This window comes from Tauraco erythrolophus, chromosome 5 (genome assembly GCF_009769465.1).
Source record: "Tauraco erythrolophus isolate bTauEry1 chromosome 5, bTauEry1.pri, whole genome shotgun sequence".
Taxonomy (NCBI): Eukaryota; Metazoa; Chordata; class Aves; order Musophagiformes; family Musophagidae; genus Tauraco; species Tauraco erythrolophus.
The window spans coordinates 69,864,720-69,885,982 of NC_141469.1; the positions used below are offsets into that span (position 1 = coordinate 69,864,720).

Sequence of the window (21,263 nt, forward strand, 5' to 3'; positions counted from 1 at the left end):
GATTCCGGTTCCTATTTCAGGCAAAGCAGACCCTGCAGACTCCTCAGTTCAGTGGTTGGAGTCTACTTATAAGAGTTCACTTTCCCTTAGGAGAAAATGGGGATGAACCCTGGCTTTCCACATCCTTCTGACAGTTGGGATTTGGGGCAATCGAGGGATGTTGCCACCCTCATTGCCTTGGGGAGAAAATGCCTAATTTTCCTACAACACGAAGGGGTACTAAAGTACATAGCTGTGTTCGTGCAGGAGCCAAGTCCCAAGGGGTGGCTAAGCTATGTGGCAGGCTGTGTGTGCTGATTCTTCCACGTTCCATCTTCAGGAGTCCTTGGGAAAATCCACACAATGTGAAGGGACACTGTGCAGATGTTTGTGGCCCTAAAGCAGGCACTGACGCAGGCACCAACTCCACACAGCAGAGAGGAAAGCAATGCCATAAATTAGTGCACCAACTTTGGCTCAACACAATGGCTACAGAGAAAGCTCAGGAAGCAGTAAAATAAAGGTACCATGAAATAGACTGAAAAATAATTAAACTAGACTTAAAGGGTGAGGGGGATAACATCAGGCTTGCCCATGACAAGCTGAGAGCACCTGGAGAGCAGTAGAAAGGAATTCCAGCCACTCCAGCCAGTAAAACAGATTCATCAGGAGCCCAATTTAAATGCCTCTATGCAAAGGCACGCAGCATGGGGAATAAACAAGAGGCGTTAGAGGTGCGCGCACACCTGCAGGGCTATGATCTCATTGACATCACGGAGACATAGTGGGATGAATCCAATGACTGGAATGTCAGAACAGAAGGATACAGGCTTTTTAGGAAGGACAGGCAGGGGAGATGAGAAGGAGGTGTCGCCCTCTATGTCAAACATCAGCTGGAGCGCATGGAGCTCTGCCTGGGATGGAGGGGGAGCCAACTGAGAGTTTATGGGTCAGGATTAAAGGGAGGGCAGGGACAGGGGACATTACAGTGGGGGTCTGCTGCAAGCCACCTAACCAGGAATACCAAGCAGATGAGACCCTCTACAGACAGATAGGAGCAGTCTCATGTTCACGAGCCCTAGTCTTGATAGGGGATTTCAACCACCCTTATATCTGTTGGAGGGACAACACAGCAGGGCATAGGCAATCCAGGAGGTTCCTGGAATGCATTGATGATAACTTTCTTCTCCAGGTGATTAAGGAACCAACGAGGAGAGGTGCTATGCTAGACCTTGTTCTCACCAACAAGGAGGGGCTGGTGGGGAATGTAAAGCTCAAGGGCAGCCTTGGCTGCAGTGACCATGAAATGGTGGAGTTCAAGATCCTTAGGGTGGCGAGGAGGGAGCAAAGCAAGCTCACTACTCTGGGTTTCAGGAGAGCAGACTTTGGCCTCTTCAGTGATCTCTTCGGTAGAGTACAATGGGATGAAGCCCTGGAGGGAAGAGGGGCCCAAGAAAGCTGGTTAACAGTCAAGGACCCCCTCCTCCAAGCTCAGGAGCAGTGCATCCCAACAAAGAGAAAGTCAGGCAAACCACCAGGAGACCTGCATGGATGAACAAGGAGCTCGGGAACAAACTCAAACACAAAAAGGAAGCCTATAGAGGGTGGAAGCAAGAACAGTTAGCCCGAGAGGAACACAGAGAAATTGTCCGAGCAATCAGAGATCAGGTTAGGAAAGGTAAAGCCCTGATAGAGTTAAATCTGGCCAGAGACATCAAGGGCAATAAGAAAAGCTTCTATAGGTATGTCAGTGATAAAGGAGGACTAGGGAAAATGTGAACCCTCTCTGGAAGGAAATGGGAGACCTGGTTACCCAGGATATGGAGAAGGTTGAGGTACTCAACGACTTTTTGCCTCAGTCTTCACTGGCGTGTGCTCTAGTCACACTGCTCAAGTCACAGAAGGCAAAAGCAGGGACTGAGAGAATAAAGAACCACCCACGGTAGGAGAAGGTCTGGTTCAAGACCATCTAAGGAACCTGAAGATGCAAAAGTCCATGAGACCCAATAAGATGCACCCGCGGGTCCTGAGGGAACTGGCAGATGAAGTTGCTAAGCCACTATCCATCATATTTGAGAAGTCCTGGCAGTCTGGTGAAGTTCCCATCGACTGGAAAAGGGGAAACATAGCCTCCATTTTCAAAAAGCGAAAAAAGGAAGACTCAGGGAACTACAGGCCAGTCAGTCTCACCTCTGTGCTTGGCAAGATCATGGAGCAGATCCTCCTGGTGACTATGCTAAGGCACATGGAAAATAAGGGGGTGATTGGTGACAGCCAACATGGCTTCATTAAGGGCAAATCCTGCCTGACAAATTTGGTGGCCTTCTATGATGAGGTGACAGGATTGGTGGATAAGGGAAGAACAACTGACATTGTCTACCTGGACTTATGCAAAGCATTTGATACTGTCCCACACGACATCCTTGTCTCTAAATTGGAGAGACATGGATTTGATGGATGGATCACTCGGTGGATAAGGAATTGGCTGGATGGTCGCACTCAAAGAGTTGTGGTCAATGGTTCAAAGTCCAAGTGGAGACCAGTGATGAGTGATATTCCTCAGGGGTCAGTATTTGAGCCAGTGCTATTTAACATCTTTGTTGGTGACATGGAGAGTAAGATCGAGTGCACCCTCAGCAAGTTTGCTGACGACACTAAGCTTTGGTGGTGGCTGACACACTGGAGAGAAGGGATGCCATCCAGAGGGACTTTGACAGGCTTGAGAGGTGGGCCTGTACGAGCCTCATGAAGTTCAACAAGGCCAAGTGCAAGGTTCTGCACGTGGGTCAGGGTAATCCCAAACACAAATACAGGCTGGGTAGAGAACGGATTGAGAGCAGCCCGAGGAGAAGGACTTGGGAGCGCTGGTTGAGGAGAAACTCAACATGAGCTGGCAATGTGCGCTTGCAGCCCAAAAAACCAACCGTATCCTGGGGTCCAGCCAAAGAAGCGTGACTAGCAGGTCAAGGGGACGGGATTCTGCCCCTCTACTCTGCTCTCAGAGTGAGACCCCACTTGGAATCCTGCATTCAGCTCTGGGGACCCCAACACAAGAGGGGAGACCTTCAAGCAGCCTTCTAGTACCTAACAGGGCCTACAAGAAAGCTGGAGAGGGACTTTATGCAAGGGCATGTAGTGACAGGACAAGGGGCAATGGCTTCAAATTGAAAGAGGGGGAGATTTGGATTAGATATAAGGAAGAAATTCTTACTCTGAGGGTAGTAAGGCAGTGGAACAGGTTGCCTAGAGAAGTTGTGGCTGCCCCATCCCTGGAAGTGTTCAAGGCCAGGTTGGATGAGGCTTTAAGCAACTTGATCTAGAGGAAAGTGTCTCTGCCCATAGCAGGAGGGTGAGAACTAGATGATCCTTAAGGTCCCTTCTAACCCAAACCATTCTATGACTCTGTGATAATTTGTAATTAATCACTTTATATAGGATGACATAAAGCAGACTGAAAATTATGGAGAATTAGCCCAGCAATTGCAGCTTTAGCACACACTGTCATGGTTACTTCAAAACTGTCTATATACCACACCCTAACAGGCTTAAAAGAGTGGAAACAGAACTTTTAAACCATTTTCTTTTAAATAAAGGAGGCTATTTGTGGCAATAATACTTTTCATGAAGGGTTCAGAGCCAACTGTAACTGATACATATGATTGATGCCCATAGTAATTGCACACTTCTGTAATCCTTCCTCACCCATAACAGTTTTGAGCTTACAATTTGGATATTATTATTACTCAGACAAAAATAACTTGTGGACAATGTCATGTTCTCAACATAGTTGAGAATGAATCTATTTTTGTAAAACTGTTTAAGAATGATGGATACTTTTCCCTGCTTGAGTAAACACTAGCTAATTCTCCAGACCTCCCTTCTCTGTTCTTGAAAATCCAAGTGCAAGTGATTTCATGGATATTTAAAGGATGGTGCCAAATACTGCATACAAAAAGATGAATTTCTCCAGTTGATAAAGATCTGACACCATTTGTTACATTGCTAACACTCAGTACTGGAGTTTTGTTGGGTTTTAATTTGTAAGAGAGACCACAATGAATTTAGGAACAATGAAAAATGGAGAGAAAAAAATGAGGCAGCTGAAATGTAGCTGTGGAAAGAGACTCCAAGTGAAAGTATCACGCTTATTTTTATGCTAGATAAGCAACAGGGCAGCTTGTAATAAACATGGATTGAAATTTTCCTTCGTCTCTTTAATGAGTTCAAAGAGGCTAAACACACAAAAGAGTTGAACATTGCTGTGTACAACACAGTAAACAGATTAAAATTTTATACCTGAGCAAAAAAGGAATTTAACTATTAACTACAGCATGCAGAATAACTGATAAGTTATCACATAAACCTAGCATACTGTTCTTAGGCTATAGTCATTCAGATGTTCTTAATTTTTACAAAGGCTAAAGATGGAAAAAGCTCCAAGACGAGATGAGTGTGTGACATAAAACCACAATAAGGAAAAGCACATTACCATCTAGCAGCCTTTCCAGAGGATCAAAATCATCTGCTGTTTTATTATCCAGGGAGAAAGCAGCAACAATTCAAAGCCTGTGGAGTTAATAACATGTTAGACATTTAAGCAGGTCCCGAAAATTAAAATACTGGCAGTTTATGAAGTGCTCACAGAAGACCTAAGCCTGCATCCCCTGCCCTCAAACGCCACTTTAAAGCACTGCGTTTGTGAGCTGTTCCCGGTGCAGAATGAAAGGCAGGGATCTGCAGGGAATGACTGATCAGGTCACAGGCTTGTGATTTTCTCACCAGCATAACCACAGCTGATTCTTAAGGAAGGACTTTTCACCCCACTTGATGGGCTAAAATCCACATTCATTTTAGGTAGAAACTTGACCTTTCTTCACATTGTTTGATTTTTGGGTTCTTTTCTCTTTCCTTTTCTTCCCTAATCTGTTTCAAATGCTCTAGTTTGAAGTAGTAAGTACAGGTAACAAGGACTAACATACTCCTCTTCTTAATTCCCTTATCTCGCAAAAGGTACCTGTGGGAGCGAAGGGGTCTGAAAAGTTTGCACTTTAACCAGCACAGCCCATTCCCCCCAGACAGGCTTCGTTCTCCTTCTGCTCTCCTTGATCTACATATGCAACATAAAATCACTTGCTCCCTCATCAATATTCCTGCGCTACAAATCAGACATTTGCCTTCCTATAGCAAACCAGCAAACTCTGCCTTTGTTGTTTAGGCTTTCAAAAAGAGACGGGAAGGACGGGAGCATCTCTTACCCCGTTAGAGACAGCCACAAACAAGCCTCTCCCTTTTGTTTCCTTGGAGTCGTATAGTTACATACCCTTGATGCCTATCAACTCCCCTCAAATCATACCACTTGCCTTGACTTTCCTGCTACTTTTCTTTCACCATTTATGAATAGAACTATGCATTAAAATTGCATGTGTCAAAATGGATTTATCCCTTTGTCCACAACATATTCATGTCTTCTTTAAAGTCAGACATGTTAGACATTGGTAGGTTGTGTGAAAGAGTCTCCAGGGAATTGAATCCTCTTTGCTTCTAGTTTCTTCCTGGCTTTGAAAGCTGCTGATACCTCAGGGTGGATGGAGTCCAGCCGCTGTTCACACTGGAAGGCCGTGAGGAAGGCCGTCCTGTAGTTGTTATTCATCCAGCCATAGAGAAGGGGGTTAGCAAACGTTGAGCACATGGCGATGACGTGAAACACTGTGTAGATCAGTTTGTACTCTTTCAGGTCTAACACCTGACTGTCAATGTCGCTCACTAGCTGGAAGGTGTGAAACGGCAGCCAGCTGACAGCGAACACCACGACCACACACACCAGCATCTTGGTGGTTTTCCGCCGCCGGTGGTGGTAGTGGTCGTTCCCTGCCCCAGGGCTAACGTGGTTCTTGAGCTTGGTCCAAATACGGGCGTAGGCATAGGAGATGACTGCCAGAGGCAGCACGTACTGGATCAGGAGCATGGAGACACTGTAGATGGTGCCATAGTTAAGCTGCCCCTCCCCTGGCCACTTCTCAGAGCAGACCACAATCTTGAAGTCAGGAATTATCTCAATTAAAGAGTACTCACGGAAAATGGCTAGAGGACTTGCTAGCAGGGCACTGACTGCCCAGGCAACTCCTATAATCAGGAAGCTGATCCGCTTAGAGATTTTGCTTTCCAGGTGGTAGACAATGCAGCGATGACGATCCAAAGCGATCACGGTTAAAGTAACAGTAGATACGTGCACAGCAAGAGCCTGGGCATAAGGCACCAGGTGGCACAAAACCGGGCCCAGCTTCCATTCGCCCAACAGCGTGTAACCAAAGTGAAGGGCAGACACAGCGTATTCACCAGCAGGTCGGCCACAGCCAGGTTGGCAATGAAGAAGTTAGTCACTGTGCGCATGCTTTTGAACTTGATGATGACGTGGATGACAAGGGAGTTCCCAATCACGCCCAGCAGGATGATGGAGCAGTAGGCAAAGATGAGGATTATCTGCACTTCAACCAGCATTGTGCTGTCCTTTAGTTCTGGTTTAGGGTCCAGAGCCAATTCATTGAGCGGCGTGGTATATCTCGGCAAGTACAGCTTGGTGAACAGCTCCATGTTCGTTTCATCCGTCTGGTTTCCTTCGCCTGCTGCTTCCAAGGGCCCCATTCTTGCAGCAGCCCGGTCTAAGCGACAGATCTGTCCCTGGAAACCAAACAGTACAAGAACACGTCGAGAAACCAGTCTATGGTGGCTAAGACAAGAAGTAACGAGCTAAAGCTACAGCTCTTTCCTCCTCTAACCCACGTTCTACATCTCAGGATTAAGAGAAGATCTGTCTTAATATATTTAAATTCTGTTGCCCTTACATTTGAAGCCCGATCCCGTAATATTATTCAGGCGTGACTCCTGCTGAAAATTGGGACAGATTTCAAAAGCATTTCAAAGACAAAGTTTGGCTAAGTAAATGCAGAAGGATTAAGATCCTGCTGGGCAGCATATCCCTTTTTACAATCCACCACCTAAAACTACTGCTGATTTAGCACAAAACTTCCATTAATACCTATGGGAATTCTACATGGAACAGCACCATCCAGACCATTATTAGCATAATGATCTTCCAGCTTTTCCTTAGTGGAAAGTGTTTCCTTTAATTAGTTACTAAATTCTTACAGGTTTATGCCCCTCCTTAATACCAGAGAACTAATTACTGAGGTCTTTTTTAAAGAAACTTTCTTTAGGAAAGTTTATGCCACAAGGCAAGCAAAAATACCACTCTATAACAGAACTGAAATAATAGCATTTCTGTGAAATGACTGTGTAACCCATTCATGCTGAAATTAACTCAAGAAACAATTAAAACTCAGTAATACATATTTCCCTTCTGTATAATGCTTGAGGAAACACAGCTTCTTGGAGGCTGCCAATCAGGGATTCATTTCTGACTGCAGTCGTAGAGAAGAGCAAACCATTCCCCTGCTGATGTCAGCAAGAATTTCACCACTGGCATCACAATCACATTTCGTTGCCTTCCCTACACAGGCTGAGCCAAATTCTATGCTGCCCTAAGAACTCAGTAGGCACGGATGGATATATGGGTGTTTTACAGTCAATTGCTGACTTGGACTTCAATCCTATGTAAAAGGTGCATGTCCTCGTGCAGGCTGCCCAGACCACGGGTGGCATCTTAAGTGAGCACCGTGCACCTGGGGACTCCTTGGCTTCGCCTGGGAAAATACTAACTTAAGAAATTGCCAGTGCCCGGAGGCTCACCAAGAAAACACCCCTGTTTGTCACTAAGGGGAAAGCCAAACCTGGGTTACTAACTCTAATTCCCCATTCATACATTCCCTAAGGAAAGCGAGAGTAGAGAAGAAATGTCACTTTTTTTGCCATCAGGTGTTACACATAGCTTAAAGAGAGAGTCTAGCTATTAATGTCTTTGGTTTTGATGGCGTTTTTTAAAATTATTTTTATTTAAAAAAAAAAACACACCCACTTCATTGTAGGTTTTCATCCCTACCTCTGTCCCCATCAACATCTATCAGTGACATCCTCAGGTGTGATTTCCTAAATAAGAATCGAGCGTTGTCCACCAGCAGGTGACAGCCCTTTGTGTTAACTTGCATCCCACAATATCCCAAAGACTTTCTCAGCGAAAGCTCTTTTTGCAAAAGCAACAGATCGACTGCATGAACTGAAAGGTATTTTTCCCCCAGCTAAACTGGTGAGAATTACGCTGTATTGTTTAGTCTACATTTGCTGTACAATTCACAGCGTAAGCCTGTGATGTGAAACACTGTGAGATACGTAGCTGCGACGTGCCAGCTGTTCGTACGAGCTTTCTCTGCAGTTTTTTGTAGTGTAATCAGTTATCACCTACTAGCCTAAGCATGGGTGGCAGGAAGGGATTCCTCATCAATACAGCTTTAGTCCACCCGATATCCACAATAATTTGCACAGCCAAGGTTACGCAGAAGTTCAGAACTCTGCTGAGCTTTTTCCTTCAACCTATATTCAAGAATTACACTTGCATATATTATTAGAGATTTGGTGACGTCCCAGGACTGTCAGGTGCTCCAAAATCTCGTAATTTTTTCAGTGCAAAATAGGAGCAGGACGTATTTTCACACTGTAGCACAAGGGTGAGAAGGAAGGCAAATTTCACAGGTTTTCCCTTCTTTGCCATGAATCCAGGGAGGAGGATGTAGGTCAGCCAAAAAATTAATACCACCCCTTTCTTCCCCGAAAATATTTTCACCTGTTTCTTTGGTCCCTGACTTCTAGCGATTCCTTCTTCCAACCTCTGGGCTTTTTTTAGCAAAGCCTTCTTCGGTTCTGCCACTTTATTTTATTTGTTACTGCCCTGTTTAGGCTGGTGAAAGATGTTTTGGTCTTATTAATAAGACAAAGCTGAGGGAGGGAGAAAGGATGACCAGGGTTTCAAGCAGAGATGAGCTCGTGTGTAAGTAAGTAATGAAATAAATCAGACAAGTTTGACACTGTTGGTGGGACAATTAAGTGGGCAAAGAATCAGCTGCTTTGAGAGTACAGGGAAATTTAGGTGGCAAACCTCAAGTAGAGTTTGACAGGACCCTTTCTGCTCTTTTTCGGCATAAATTCTCCAGCCGATGGCAGTTATTTGCACACTTTACATACTGCACCAGCACTGAGGGGTTTTTTTCCTTTTTTTTTTTTTTTTTTTTTTTTTCCCAAGCAGGCAGATCCCCACGTGCGGGCATCAAATCGCATCTAACTTTCGGCAGCGGAAGGCCCATCGAGGATTTACATCGGTTCTGAGAGCAAGTAAGCAAAAAAGGGCGAAATACGTGATCACATTTGCAAGCAGCACTTCCAGCAGGACCGCAGTGCCTGCGCTGGGGACGGGTCTGGGGTTGCTCGACGCGAAGCGGGAGGCAGGCGCGCCTCTGGGCTGCCGCCGTGCCCTACCGCTCCCCCGGCGCCGTGCCCGGGCGCGGCGGGGAGCCCGCCGGTACCCCACGCCGGCCGCGCTCCTGGGTTCCCCCCTTCCCATTTTCCCCTCCCTCCCGCCCCGGGGGCGCGAGCGTGGCCACCGCCGGCCACTGCCACGGGAGCCGGGCTCCCAGGGCAGGGCAGGGAGCGGAGCGGAGCCGAGCCTCCTCGCCCCGCAGAGGAGCGGCTGCTCGCGCGTGGCACGGCACGGCTCGGCACGACTCGGCTCGGCACGGCATGGTTCCGCATGGCTCGGCACGGTATGGCTCGGCACGGCATGGTTCCGCACGGCTCGGCACGGTATGGCTCGGCACGGCATGGTTCCGCACGGCTCGGCACGGTATGGTTCGGCACAGCACGGCCCGCCGCCGCCCTGCCCTCGCACACTTACCGTGGCGGCTGTCTCCTCCCGGGCGATGGGGCAGCAGCACGGCGCGGTCCGTCGAAAGTTTGGAGGCGCCGGCGGTGGCGGCAGCCCCCGCATGCCGGGGGGGGCGGGACGGGGCGGGACGGGGCGGCCTGGCCCCGCCGCCCGGGGAAGGGCTCGGGCGGGGTGGCGGGGCCGGCGCCGCAGCCGCAGCTCCGGGCGGGCGGGACGCGGCTCCGCCCGGTGGGCTCCGGGCGCGGGGAAGGGGCTCGGGGCGCTGCGTCTCTCTTCTAGAGGCAACAGCTGTAGCGCCACCGGCGTGAAAAAAGGGAGTTTGGAGGACCGGGGGCGGTTGTGGCAGGTCCGAGCTGAGGTACGCGCCTCCCGCCGAGCCTGTTTCCTAGTTTTGCCAGTGCCCAGGCTGCCTTCTGGAGCAGCGTAAAGGGGACGCGTTCGCTCCAAACTGCTGCTGAAATCCTTCGTTACGAGCACCCCCGGGCTGCGCAGATCTGCAATTCCTCGTAAGACGTGGATATTGCCGGGGCAGGTGTAAGGATGGATAAAACATTTACGTATTCTGTCAAGAGCAAAATAAAAGGCTGCATGTTTATTTGCAAGGCTGCGAAGGTAAAGACAGCAGCTGCTCTATTTATTTAGTTCTGTACTCAGGAACCATTCAAAAAGCTCTCTCGTCAGCCCGCTTAACTGAGGACCAGCTCCAGCCGGCATTGCTGCCCTTCTGGTAGGGTCTAACTCCATTAAGGCTACCAATAGGATCTGCTTAGTATTTGCTGTGTGCCAGATGCCTCTCTGCTAGGAATAATTTATGAGGGTCAAGGCAGTGTCTTCTCAGTGCATAGTTGGAGTGCTTCTGCCCCAGGTGTCACTCCCAAGAACAGGAACTGGGAGACTTTGCTTATTCTGTGGCTACAGCCCTGACACTTGGACAATTCTCATCCCAAACCTTACAGAAGCTGCTATTCAAACAGGAATGCCTCTTTACTAGCTGTCTCTTAGGTAAATTTGCATTAATATTGCAGGTAGTTTAAAGGATCAGCAACCTTATCTTCCTTCCTCTGGTATCCTTGTCTTCCGAAGGAAACTCTCAACAAGAGCTCTTCCTTTGTTAAAGGTAATGCTCCTTGCTTTGGTTAGAGCACAATATTAAGCTCTTATCTAGAGCAGAGAATGTAAATACAGTATCAAGGAGTAACTTCAGCGATCTATGGTTGTTTTTGGAATTCAAAACATGTCTTGAGAACCCTTTTAGATCTTTACTAATGCAGGCTATCTCTTCATGAAGGGCCTTGCTCTTAGTCCTTCAGCACTTCTGAGACTGTTAATAGAATGCTCCTAGCTTGTCGCAAAATAGATTTCTTTGATGACTAAATAAAGAGCCGTGAGTTTCAATTCTCTTACCCCTGTTTATTTCATTTCCCAAGTCAATTGTAGGGTTTATTTTTTGGTCTACCAGCAGACATAAATGCATGCCGTGAGTTTTAGCAATTAGAGCACTTGTCTAATATACAGCTGTAGCAGCCTACAGTTCTTCCCTTTCCTTCTCTTACAAATAATCAACAGTGGTGTTTCACTCTTCTCAGGGGTGTTGCTATTGTGCTTTATTCTGCACACTCTTTCTAGCTTAACATATTTTTGCTGCTCCTGATGTCTTGGAGAGTGTAGTGAAATGCTACAACTTTACAGTCTGTCCAGTTGAGGAGCTCATAGCTAAGGAAAGGCTGTCCCTTACTTTCATTTTCAAACTCTTGGAGAAAGTCAAGATGTGTGAGTTCCTAGAAGCTGTTAAGCCTGCAAGGGTTGTCTTCCCATGCAAGGGAGAGAAGGTGTAATTTCCTGTTACAAGGTGATTCCGTGTTCCGGCACAACTGAAATGCTGATGGAAACGCATTTCCAATAAACAAGAGCAGTTTTTATTGCTCATAAAAGAGTGGAATTCGAGGACCCCGTAAACACCACCTTGAACCAAAAGCCCACAAGAACACTAACATCAAAGGCAGAAGGAGTGAAGTAACAAATGGGCTGTTCAATATGAAATGTGCTGGTAGGTGACTGCCTTCAAAGCAACTATGATACTTTTCTTTGTGTGCACTTAAATTTCCATCTCATAAACCATGACAAGCCATGAGTCTTTGAATCACAGAACCATGTAGGTTGGATGGAACTTGCAGAGGTCTTCTCATCCAACCTTATGCTCAAAGCAAGTCTAGATGTAGCAGGTTACCCCAGGTTATGTCTCCAGGAGAGTTTTGAGTACATCCAAAGTAAGAGATGCCGTCACCGGGCAGCCCATCCCAGGATTTGATAATTGTTCACAATTCAGCTTATACCAAGTACCACTTGTCCTAGCCCTGTGCTCCTGATGGTAGTTGCAGACAGTAGTTAGATTTCCCTTTAGCTTCGGCTTCTTTAAGGCTGAACAAACTCAGTTCCCTCAGCCTCATGTTGAATGTTATCTTATTCAGCCCTGGTCATCTTGGTGGCTCATTGTTGTACTCATTCCAGTCTGTCAATGTCTTTCTAGCACTGGGAGTCTCAAACTGGACCCACTACTCTAGATGTGCTCTAACACTGGTAGATAGAGGGGAATACTCACTGCTCAACCGGCTGGCTACACTCTTGCTATGTCTTGATATAGACTGTAAGTTAGACTATGTGAGTTGGCTTGCACTAAATAAATGAGCTACGTGAACTTTAAATCCCGGCTTCCTATATAAGGCAAGCCTATAAATGAGCTTTTGCTGTGAATATGTATATGTATTAAGGGTGAAATACAGATAGGCTAGCTTAACAGCTTGAAAAAAAAAATCTGTTGGACATATGTTGTTTCTGCTGTAAATCACACTTACGGAGGTATGACAGGGTGTAAGAAATCTGATATACATAGCTTACCTCCGGCAGTATCTGTTTAAGTCTCTTTGCTGTTAGAAAATTGTCTTGTCAAATTGTGTCCAATGTAAGGTTTTTCAGAAGGAATAATAAGCATTTCTGCCAGCTCTTCAGAAGTTTGCCAGTTTTCAGGAGCAAAAGAAAGGTCTGCATGCAGTACCCAGGCTTGAAGCAATAATGACTTTTGCTTCAGTTATAGAACCAGGAAAGGGTTGCCGGTCTTTGTCCATAAATTGTCCTACATCAGATTTGCCAGAGCGGCAAATAAGGCTTGATGAATATGAGCAAGGCAGAGGAGGCAGCAGCTCTCCCATCCCTTGTCTCCAGTGTTCTTATTTCATTTACTGTGAGGAGTGAATTTAAAAGAAACCACTGCCCCATGAGCACTGACCTTTAAAAGCAGTGCATGGTACATGCCGCTTGCTTGAGCCAAACTCTTCCAGTTCTTAAACATGCAGATTTTCCTGGAGTGAGTCAGGTTTTAGAGAAGGGAGCATTCTACGTAACATGGACAGTCCTTTAAAAATAAAATGGAAAGAAAAATGATAACACTTGAAAACATGGTCTTGAGAGAGAACTCCTGTCCTGAATTTTTTATATGGTGCCAACACTGAGATCCTGTAGTATAAAATTATACAGGACAAAGATTTTTCTTGCTTAAAAGGCCAGAACAAAAGTGTTGAAGTAGCTAAAGAATGAAGCTTCTAGTTATATAGATCTGTGAACATTTTGGAATGGATTTATAAACGTCGTTTGTTCTCATTCCCTTTTGGTTTAGATTCAGTCTCACAGGTTCAATTCTACCCATCTCTTTTTTTCAAATGCAGTAATAAGAAAGAGCTGTATGCGTAAACAAGAGGATAAATACACACCAGTGGGGAATGCAGATACATGTGAGTACCAACTTCAAGTTGCTAACAGCAGTACTTCACAGCCGGTGCTGGTTAAACAATCAGTTTAGTGCCTCTGGTTCAGAGACTAATACCAACAAAGGCTCAATTCAATTGCCTGTTTGCTCACAGACTGTGATGGAGTTCGGCACCGTTTCCGCATAAGACAAGGGTGCAGAGCTGAGTGCCGTGTTTCAAACATGGTCCTCTCGAAGCATCTAGCACATTGCTGCACGCTCATGTCATTCAAAGAAAGTTAAAACTGTAAAGTCAAGTAGCTCGTCCAAGAAACAACAGGTTTAAAGTTGCCCATTTAACACCAACGCAGCTGTTTGTGTTTGCATAACCATGACAAGTCTTTAAGGAGCTAGTCACGTTATTTTCTTTAAGGTCCACTGCTTCATTCAGTGTCCCAAGTCGGCAATGCTTATGCAATAACTACATTCTTGATATTTCTTTATTTCTCAGTATCTATTTGCTGCCTCATTCATTCTCTTTATCAACATGCTATCCTTTCTCTGCAGAGAATATAGAAATTGTAATTTCTTCGCAGGGTTTTCTATGGTCTTTTATTAGTAGACCTTGACCAGAACTACTCAGCCTTTATTAAGATCTGCTTTCTGTCATCTGAAATTCAAAGAGGCTGACCAAACATTTACTTTGATTTAAAAATACAAGGGATAAACTATTTCACTGTATTTTTGTTGATCACATTTTAGACAGTTTTTTCTTCAAACTCATAAAATCCTATTTTTCCTTAATTCCATTCGTTTTTAAACACAGAGATTTCTGTGAACTCCAAAATGTAATGTAGAACGTGGCATTTCATTAAGATATTGAAAGTTTGGTATACAACCAGTTGTTGCTACTTCTAAAAAAGATTTTAGATGTTCCTGAGGCGAGCATACTCGATTTTTAAAGCATTCATCACAGAAAACAGATTCTCACATATAGTTTAGAGCTTGAATATCTTACGCTCTTCAGTCCTCAGTTTCCGGTAGCTGGGAAAGCAATGTATCTCTAAATGGTTTCCAAAAGTGAGTCAACTATATGTTCTTGCTGTCTGCTTGCTTGTACGTCAGAAATTTCTAATTCTGGAAATCCTTGGTTGTCACAAGCAGCAATGCCACTCACCCTTTGCTTTGCCTGAAAATTCTTCTTGTAACCATTTTGAAGTTATGTGTGTTCATAAAACTTAATCAGATGGTCTTCAGGCTCAGTTTTCAACTTGCTGATGAAATATATAGAAGTGTTGAGTGAATTGTCTTTCGGACAAACTGCACTAAGCTGGAAAGATGGAAATATTTATCTTGTGTGTGTTCACCCCTCTCCAAGCTACATTTCTTAGAATGTAGAAAATTCATCATGAAGTTTACATACATTCTCTTCTTGTAGAGAGTGCATAAAGCATGCAGCTGACTATGCATTACTTGGAAATATGTTTTATTGAGCTGCTTTTTTTTTCCTTATTTTTTGTTACAATTTGATACTATTTTCATGAGAAAGAAACTTTCTCAGGTTGCTCTTAAGCCCAAGGAAATGTATCATCTTTTGACCCTTGCTCAGCCAGCCTACATTAAGATGCAGATGATTGTTGATATCGTTGGCATCTAGATCCTGAAGAGATGCTTGGAAGAATCAATATGGATCAAGTAATTTATCACAAATTAAATTATTTTGTTGAATAATGGCATCCATGAATTAAGACCACCCTTCTGATAATGTTGTCTGATAGGTAATGCCATGCAAAACACATCATGTTCATTGGGAGCATAAATATAAAATGCAATTAAAACCGGTTTCCAGTAATTTATGAAACTGTGTCATCTGAGATAAATATTTTTTTTCACTTACAGTTCACGAGTCAGTGACACCATTGCTAAGAGCCAACTGAGTATCCTTCCCACATGTTGTTGAAAGTGAATTAATTCTCATACATTTTCAGCACATTATTTCAGTTAATTTTTTCACATTTACACAGAATTTGCAAGCTGTGCTAAACCACTCACTGACTTCATCCAGAGTCATTCTGTACCTCAATGTGGCGTTTTATGGAATAATGCCATTTGGTAACAATACATGGCATTAAATTAATGGATTTCATTTGTAAGCATTTTTTGTCCTTAAGAAATTACTTTGATTGCTGAAGAAGTGAAAAAGGCACACTTTCCCTACCTATTATCACTTCAAGTAATTTTAGAAATGAAGTACTTACTGTTTCTTTTGTGCCCTCTGTTACCGTTTTGGAACTTCTGAAGGACATCTGTTCTAAGCTAAATGCAGCAAACCTGTACAGCACTCTTCTCGAGCTGTAATCATATGACTCATATGCTAACATCCAGAAACGCTGAAAAGTTTCAGCTGCCCTGTCTGCTTCCTTGCTGATACACCGACAGGATGCTTTCCATTACAGGTGCCACATCTACTAGTATAGTGAAACTTTACTGTCTCGTTTTTGACTGATGGCACTGCTTGGGAACAAGTTAAGCTTGTCAACCTAGCTTCACAAGGTTGAAAAAGTGCTCTGGTACTTTTTATAAAGAGTCTGCCTCCCACTCAGAATTGAACTGGCAGTTTTCTAACTGAACTTTTCATTCTCCTTTGTTAATTGCCCGTGATTCACACCCACATTTTGCAGAGATTGACGGCATTTTAATTGCTAGGGGTATTTTAGGATGGAGGAGAGGGAATGGGAAGAGGCTTGGGAAAAAAGTGGGTAGGGGTTTGGCATGTTTGGAAGGCTAACTCTTTCGTGATTGCACACAGCTACGAGATCGGCAGCCAGAGCACCATCTGTGCACACAGCTTATCCATACTGCCTGGCTCTGGCACAAAGGAACGTGTCAGCTCCTGCTTTTTCGGATCAGCTGAAAGCCTCCTTCATGCTAGGAGCTCCAGTGAAATTCTGCAACCGTTCCCTGAAGATCTAATCCCTTTGCCCAGCACGTACGACTGGCACTGCCTTCCTTGGGCAAGAAGCTCTTCCTGCAGTGCTGCTTTTGCAGGTTGGAGCTGGGAAGGTTCAGCTGCTCTTCAGTGTCACCTCCTTGCCCCGCGAGCTGCAGAACGATCACCTCAGCATCCTGGGGAATGGTAAGAGATATACGATCCCCCGTAGAAATGTAAAAGCATCTCAAGAGGCTGTGCATGGCTGCCTATGGCAGAGGTGTTTCCATCTGAGCTAGTTGTCCTAGACTTCCTTTGTGGTTAGGAGAGAGCTACTTCTCTAACCGGTGTGCTTTAAAATTTTATCTGTCCCCTCCTGAAACAGATACGTATGTTTGGCCAGATGAATTGCACCCTAAATGCCCTCAACTGTTTACAAGACCTTCTCTGACTATAGCGGGCACCTCAGCAGCTGGTTCTTTGTACACTGTGGGTACCTAAACTTCAGTGAAATGAATTCCACCTGTCGCTCCTGGTATCATGGTGATGTGTGAGTAAATTTTCTCACCATCAGTATCTGGACTGCAATCCAGTATATGAGTAGTTGTGCCCCAAACCTTCACAGATGTTTATACACCCAGCGTCCATTAATTTCAGGTACACAAATTATACAGGATTTGGGTTCTAATGCTTTGCAGATTGTATCAAATCTGTCCTTACAGAATCTCTGTGCAATATTCTCCTTGTTGTGCACACAGTCTGGGGAGGCTTGTCTCCAGGGGTAAACTAGCCAAATAGCTCTTCCAGAAAAGTTCCTGAGACAGACTCTCTTTCCCCTAAATATCATTTACTGCGTTGGAGAACAAATATCTGTACAACAACATCAACATCGTCAAACATGGGAAAAAAGTTGGTTATTATCATCTGTAAACTCATACTGACCTCCGTATAAGTTTTTTGTCATGTTGGCAGTCTTACACCTTCGCACAGCTCTCTCATCCTTTAGTTAACAGTGTAGATGATGGCGGGTTTAGATGGATCTGCCATTACATGAAGTTAATACCGCACATTCCTATCAACAGTTTCCAGTGAGGAGATTCAGGAAAAGCAGATTTATCTACAGATTCTGCAGCAGAGTTTTGTCAAGTGACTAGAGACCACTCTGCTTCAGTGTATCTCTATACATCCTGTCTCACCCTGGCTTTTCTATTATGTACAAAAAATCTAGTTTCTGGCTCTCACCAATTTACCCTCCCTCTTTGTTCCAAAATCTTCCCCCTGATTCTAGCTTCCCTCCAGCATTGATTCCTACCAGTTAGGACACTCCCATCCATTTCTACCTTTTTTTTCATTCCTATCGCCTTCTTTCCAACATCATCTTACCCAAAAGCTTACACACATACCTATTGCTGTTGATCTCCCCTCCTGGGGATGTCAGAGGCACTCTTCTCTCTTCTAATAGCAAATTTTTTCCACTTCCAGAGAAGAAAATTATGTTAGTGTCTGTGTGTGAGAAGAAGAGAGATCTTCTTTACCTTTGTCTTTACCTTTGCCTCACTACAAAATCTGAGAACAAAATTTGGCACATTGCTTCTTTACCACCTTCTTTCTCTCCTCAGCAAAAATGAATTGCCATGTAGGTTTGCATGTTTTTAGCATTATGGTCCTGTTTTTTATAGTGGAAATATACCTGGCCTGCTTAGTGGGAAAGTAGTGAATATCATTAACAGGAATTAAAATAAATTCTTGGGTAATTTTTGTTAGATTTTCTACCATCTTATGACATATTAAAGAAATCATACCTATGAAAAAGTCAATTGTTTAACTGATTTGCCTTGTCAGAGACAAAGGGCAGAGGCATTGAACTGAATTTAATTAGTAACTTATTTTTTTCTCCAAACAGTCCAGAATATTTTATCTTATACCATGCAGCTAAGTATCAGCATGACTGTTACACTCTGACCTACTAACAGATTTCTGAAGGAAATTAGCTTTCCCTTAAACCTAACAGGAATTGGGTATCTGTCTTCTCAGCCACCACTGAAAATCCTAACCTCACGGTTTTAAGCTATTTGTACTCTGGCAGAGGTTTGCACTTGATAGTTTCTCCGGTAAGAATAATTTCTGACTATTCAGCAACTGAGCAGAACAAACATCCCCGTGTCAAAAAAAAAAAAAAAGAAAAAAATCAGTTCTGTATATCAAGGGGTTGCTTTTCCCCAGAACAGATTTACTTTAATAGCTTACCTCATTCCCTCAGATCTTACAAATGCAAGTCAAACTATGAAGTATGCAGAACATAGCACAAAAAAAAATATTGCTAAGTTAAAAATAAGCATGACTCTGCCTGACATCTGCACAAGACCAAGAATAACTGGGAGCTGCTGTGGGGAACTTCTGTGCCCTATTTTCAGGCCAGCTTGTGGTCATATACTGTAGAATTACAGAAAAATCAGCAACGTAAAAAAACTTGACTCTCCCTTGCTAACCATTTACTTGCTCTTTTGGAGTTATCCGAGTACCTTCTGCCTAGAGACATAAGGCCTACAACATGCTCCATGAATGTCAAGACCTGCTAAGCAAACCTTAGCTCCTAAGAAGGATACAAGAGTGAAAGGTTTTATTCTGTTCCCACTGAAAACAAAGGTAAAATTGGTGCTAGGTTTGAACAGGGCAGAAAGACTTCTAGATAGTGAAGCCAGTTGGTCTAGGCTGCCTCCAGGAGCTACCAACCTGGAACCTGTTCCTTGTAGAAATCCTGAAATCACCTAGCTTAAACATACCCTTATATGTCTCTTCTTTACCTTTATTGCAGTGAAAACATGTTATTTTTGGAAAGAACCCTGAGCATCAAATATTCGTTTGCAGAGATACTTTGCAACACAAGGCAGCAAAGCAATGAGCTTGAAGACAAAAGTGCTTCATCGTGCTCAAACTTCTCTTTAGGCAAAATAAGTTGAGGCTTCAACATCTTGCTGCAGCGGCAGCTCACAGCATCCACAGTCCATCACCTCATTACCAAATGCAGTAGGCATGTGCATCTCCTGTACCACCTTCATTTGAGGTGTACAATTTAGTTTGACAGTTAAGGAAATCTACAATAGTTTTTCTATTGCAATATTGTAACAAAGTACTAATGTTTGCTAGTGATATAGTTGAGTAGTGTTGAATTAACAGTGAAAAATGTATGTTCAATATAGATGGTGCATTCAGTTCTCTGATTTTTCCTGGTAAACTCAGTGGAACAGTTCAGTAATGCTACATCACACATTATAAATATGATTCCAGGGATATAGTGTAATATAATAGCAATCATTATTTTGAAACAATTCTTATGTCAAATATAATTGTTTATTTGTAGGTATAAATAGAACAAGAATCTGCATTGTGCCTTTCTGTGGAAGGTATTCATTTATACTGAAAAGGGTTCATATTAGTAAAACCTTTCATCCATCATGAAATTAATAAATAATACCAAACTTAAATAAAAAAGAAAGACCACCAAAGACACCAAAGGAAAAAGGTGCAAACTTAAAAATCAAGTTTGTGGGAGCTTCACACAGCTTCACACCAGTCCTAAGTCTGGTGTGTGTGAATAGGTTATTACTATTTTTTTTAATCCTAGGTGAGCTTAGCCCACAAACTTCTGATGCTGTACAAATAAATCTGCCGGTCCTGCACTGGTGAATTATGAATTGGTTCCAGATCTAATCCACATTTTTTTCCCATAAATTTATATCATATAAATGTGTTAGACTTTAGGATGTATTAGAATGGTGGTGCAACAAAGGCCAATTTAAAATCAGGGCTTGGATTCTGCTACCCACGTTTGTTTTAAGGAAAGAGGACTTGACTTCAGTGTTAAGCAGTACTTCTCTGCAAGCCCCACAGCTTGTAAAAGGTGCTCGATCTCGGGGATAATTTTCAAGGTCCAGACTCACCTTCATGGCCGACAACCGCCTGCAGCTACCTTGCTGTCTGCTTTCGATGAATGGCCTCCTCTCCTGCAGAAAACCAGTCAAAAAGAGACTATTGAAACTAAATGTAAGAGGATCCATTACCTGGGATTGCAGAATAGCTCCAGAGGGCCCAGTCCAGAAGCTCTGTGGAGGAAGCCTTTAAGTCTTCTGCTTTTCAGGTATTTGGGGGGAACAACAGAGTTATCCACTCCAAACTTACCTGCTGTTTTGGAAAACGTGACATTGATCTTGTGGCTGTTATTCAAAACTGGAGCTCCTTACTAGCTAGCTAGCCTGGAGCCTGTAGTGAAGATTTCCACAATGAGAAGGCTTCTGCAGGCACTAGGACTTCGTTTTTGGTCTATCCAAAGTAAATCTGGTTTGATTTATTGCAGATTCTGTAGCATCCTTTCCCTTGGACTGATTTGGTCTAAGCTTTTCCACCCTAGATAGACGTGCAAAGGATCAAGTCAATATAGAAAGAAACCACCCCTCTCACCTTCCCACTGCTCAGAAACAGCTTCTGGCAGCCAATGCTTGGATTAACGCAGGATTTACTACCATTTCTGTATACAAGTGGTGGCCTTCACTGGACTAAGTAAATCCTGTAAAGGGAAATCCTTTCTCACTAGCTTTCTGATGTTGTACAAGTTGTCTATATGTCAAAGCTCTATTTGGTTTGAGTTTTCGACTACCTCCTGACACGATGCCTAGCAGAAGGCTACTGAAGAAAAAAAGTTGCCATGGGACTGATGCTTCTATAAATTGGAAGCTGCTGACAGGGTAGGGAGCAACGGGATTCACTGTCACTCTTCAGGATGAAGAAGA

At 43.9% G+C, this 21,263-nt stretch overlaps 1 protein-coding gene across 1 annotated transcript; it reads right to left on the minus strand.

Moving 5' to 3' along the window:
* Positions 1-5,464: 5,464 nt before the first annotated feature.
* NPY2R (neuropeptide Y receptor Y2) lies at positions 5,465-6,621 on the minus strand. The gene is given in 2 exon segments (XM_009986324.2): positions 5,465-6,285; positions 6,288-6,621. Coding segments are annotated over 2 exon segments (1,155 nt in total).
* Positions 6,622-21,263: the final 14,642 nt, after the last annotated feature.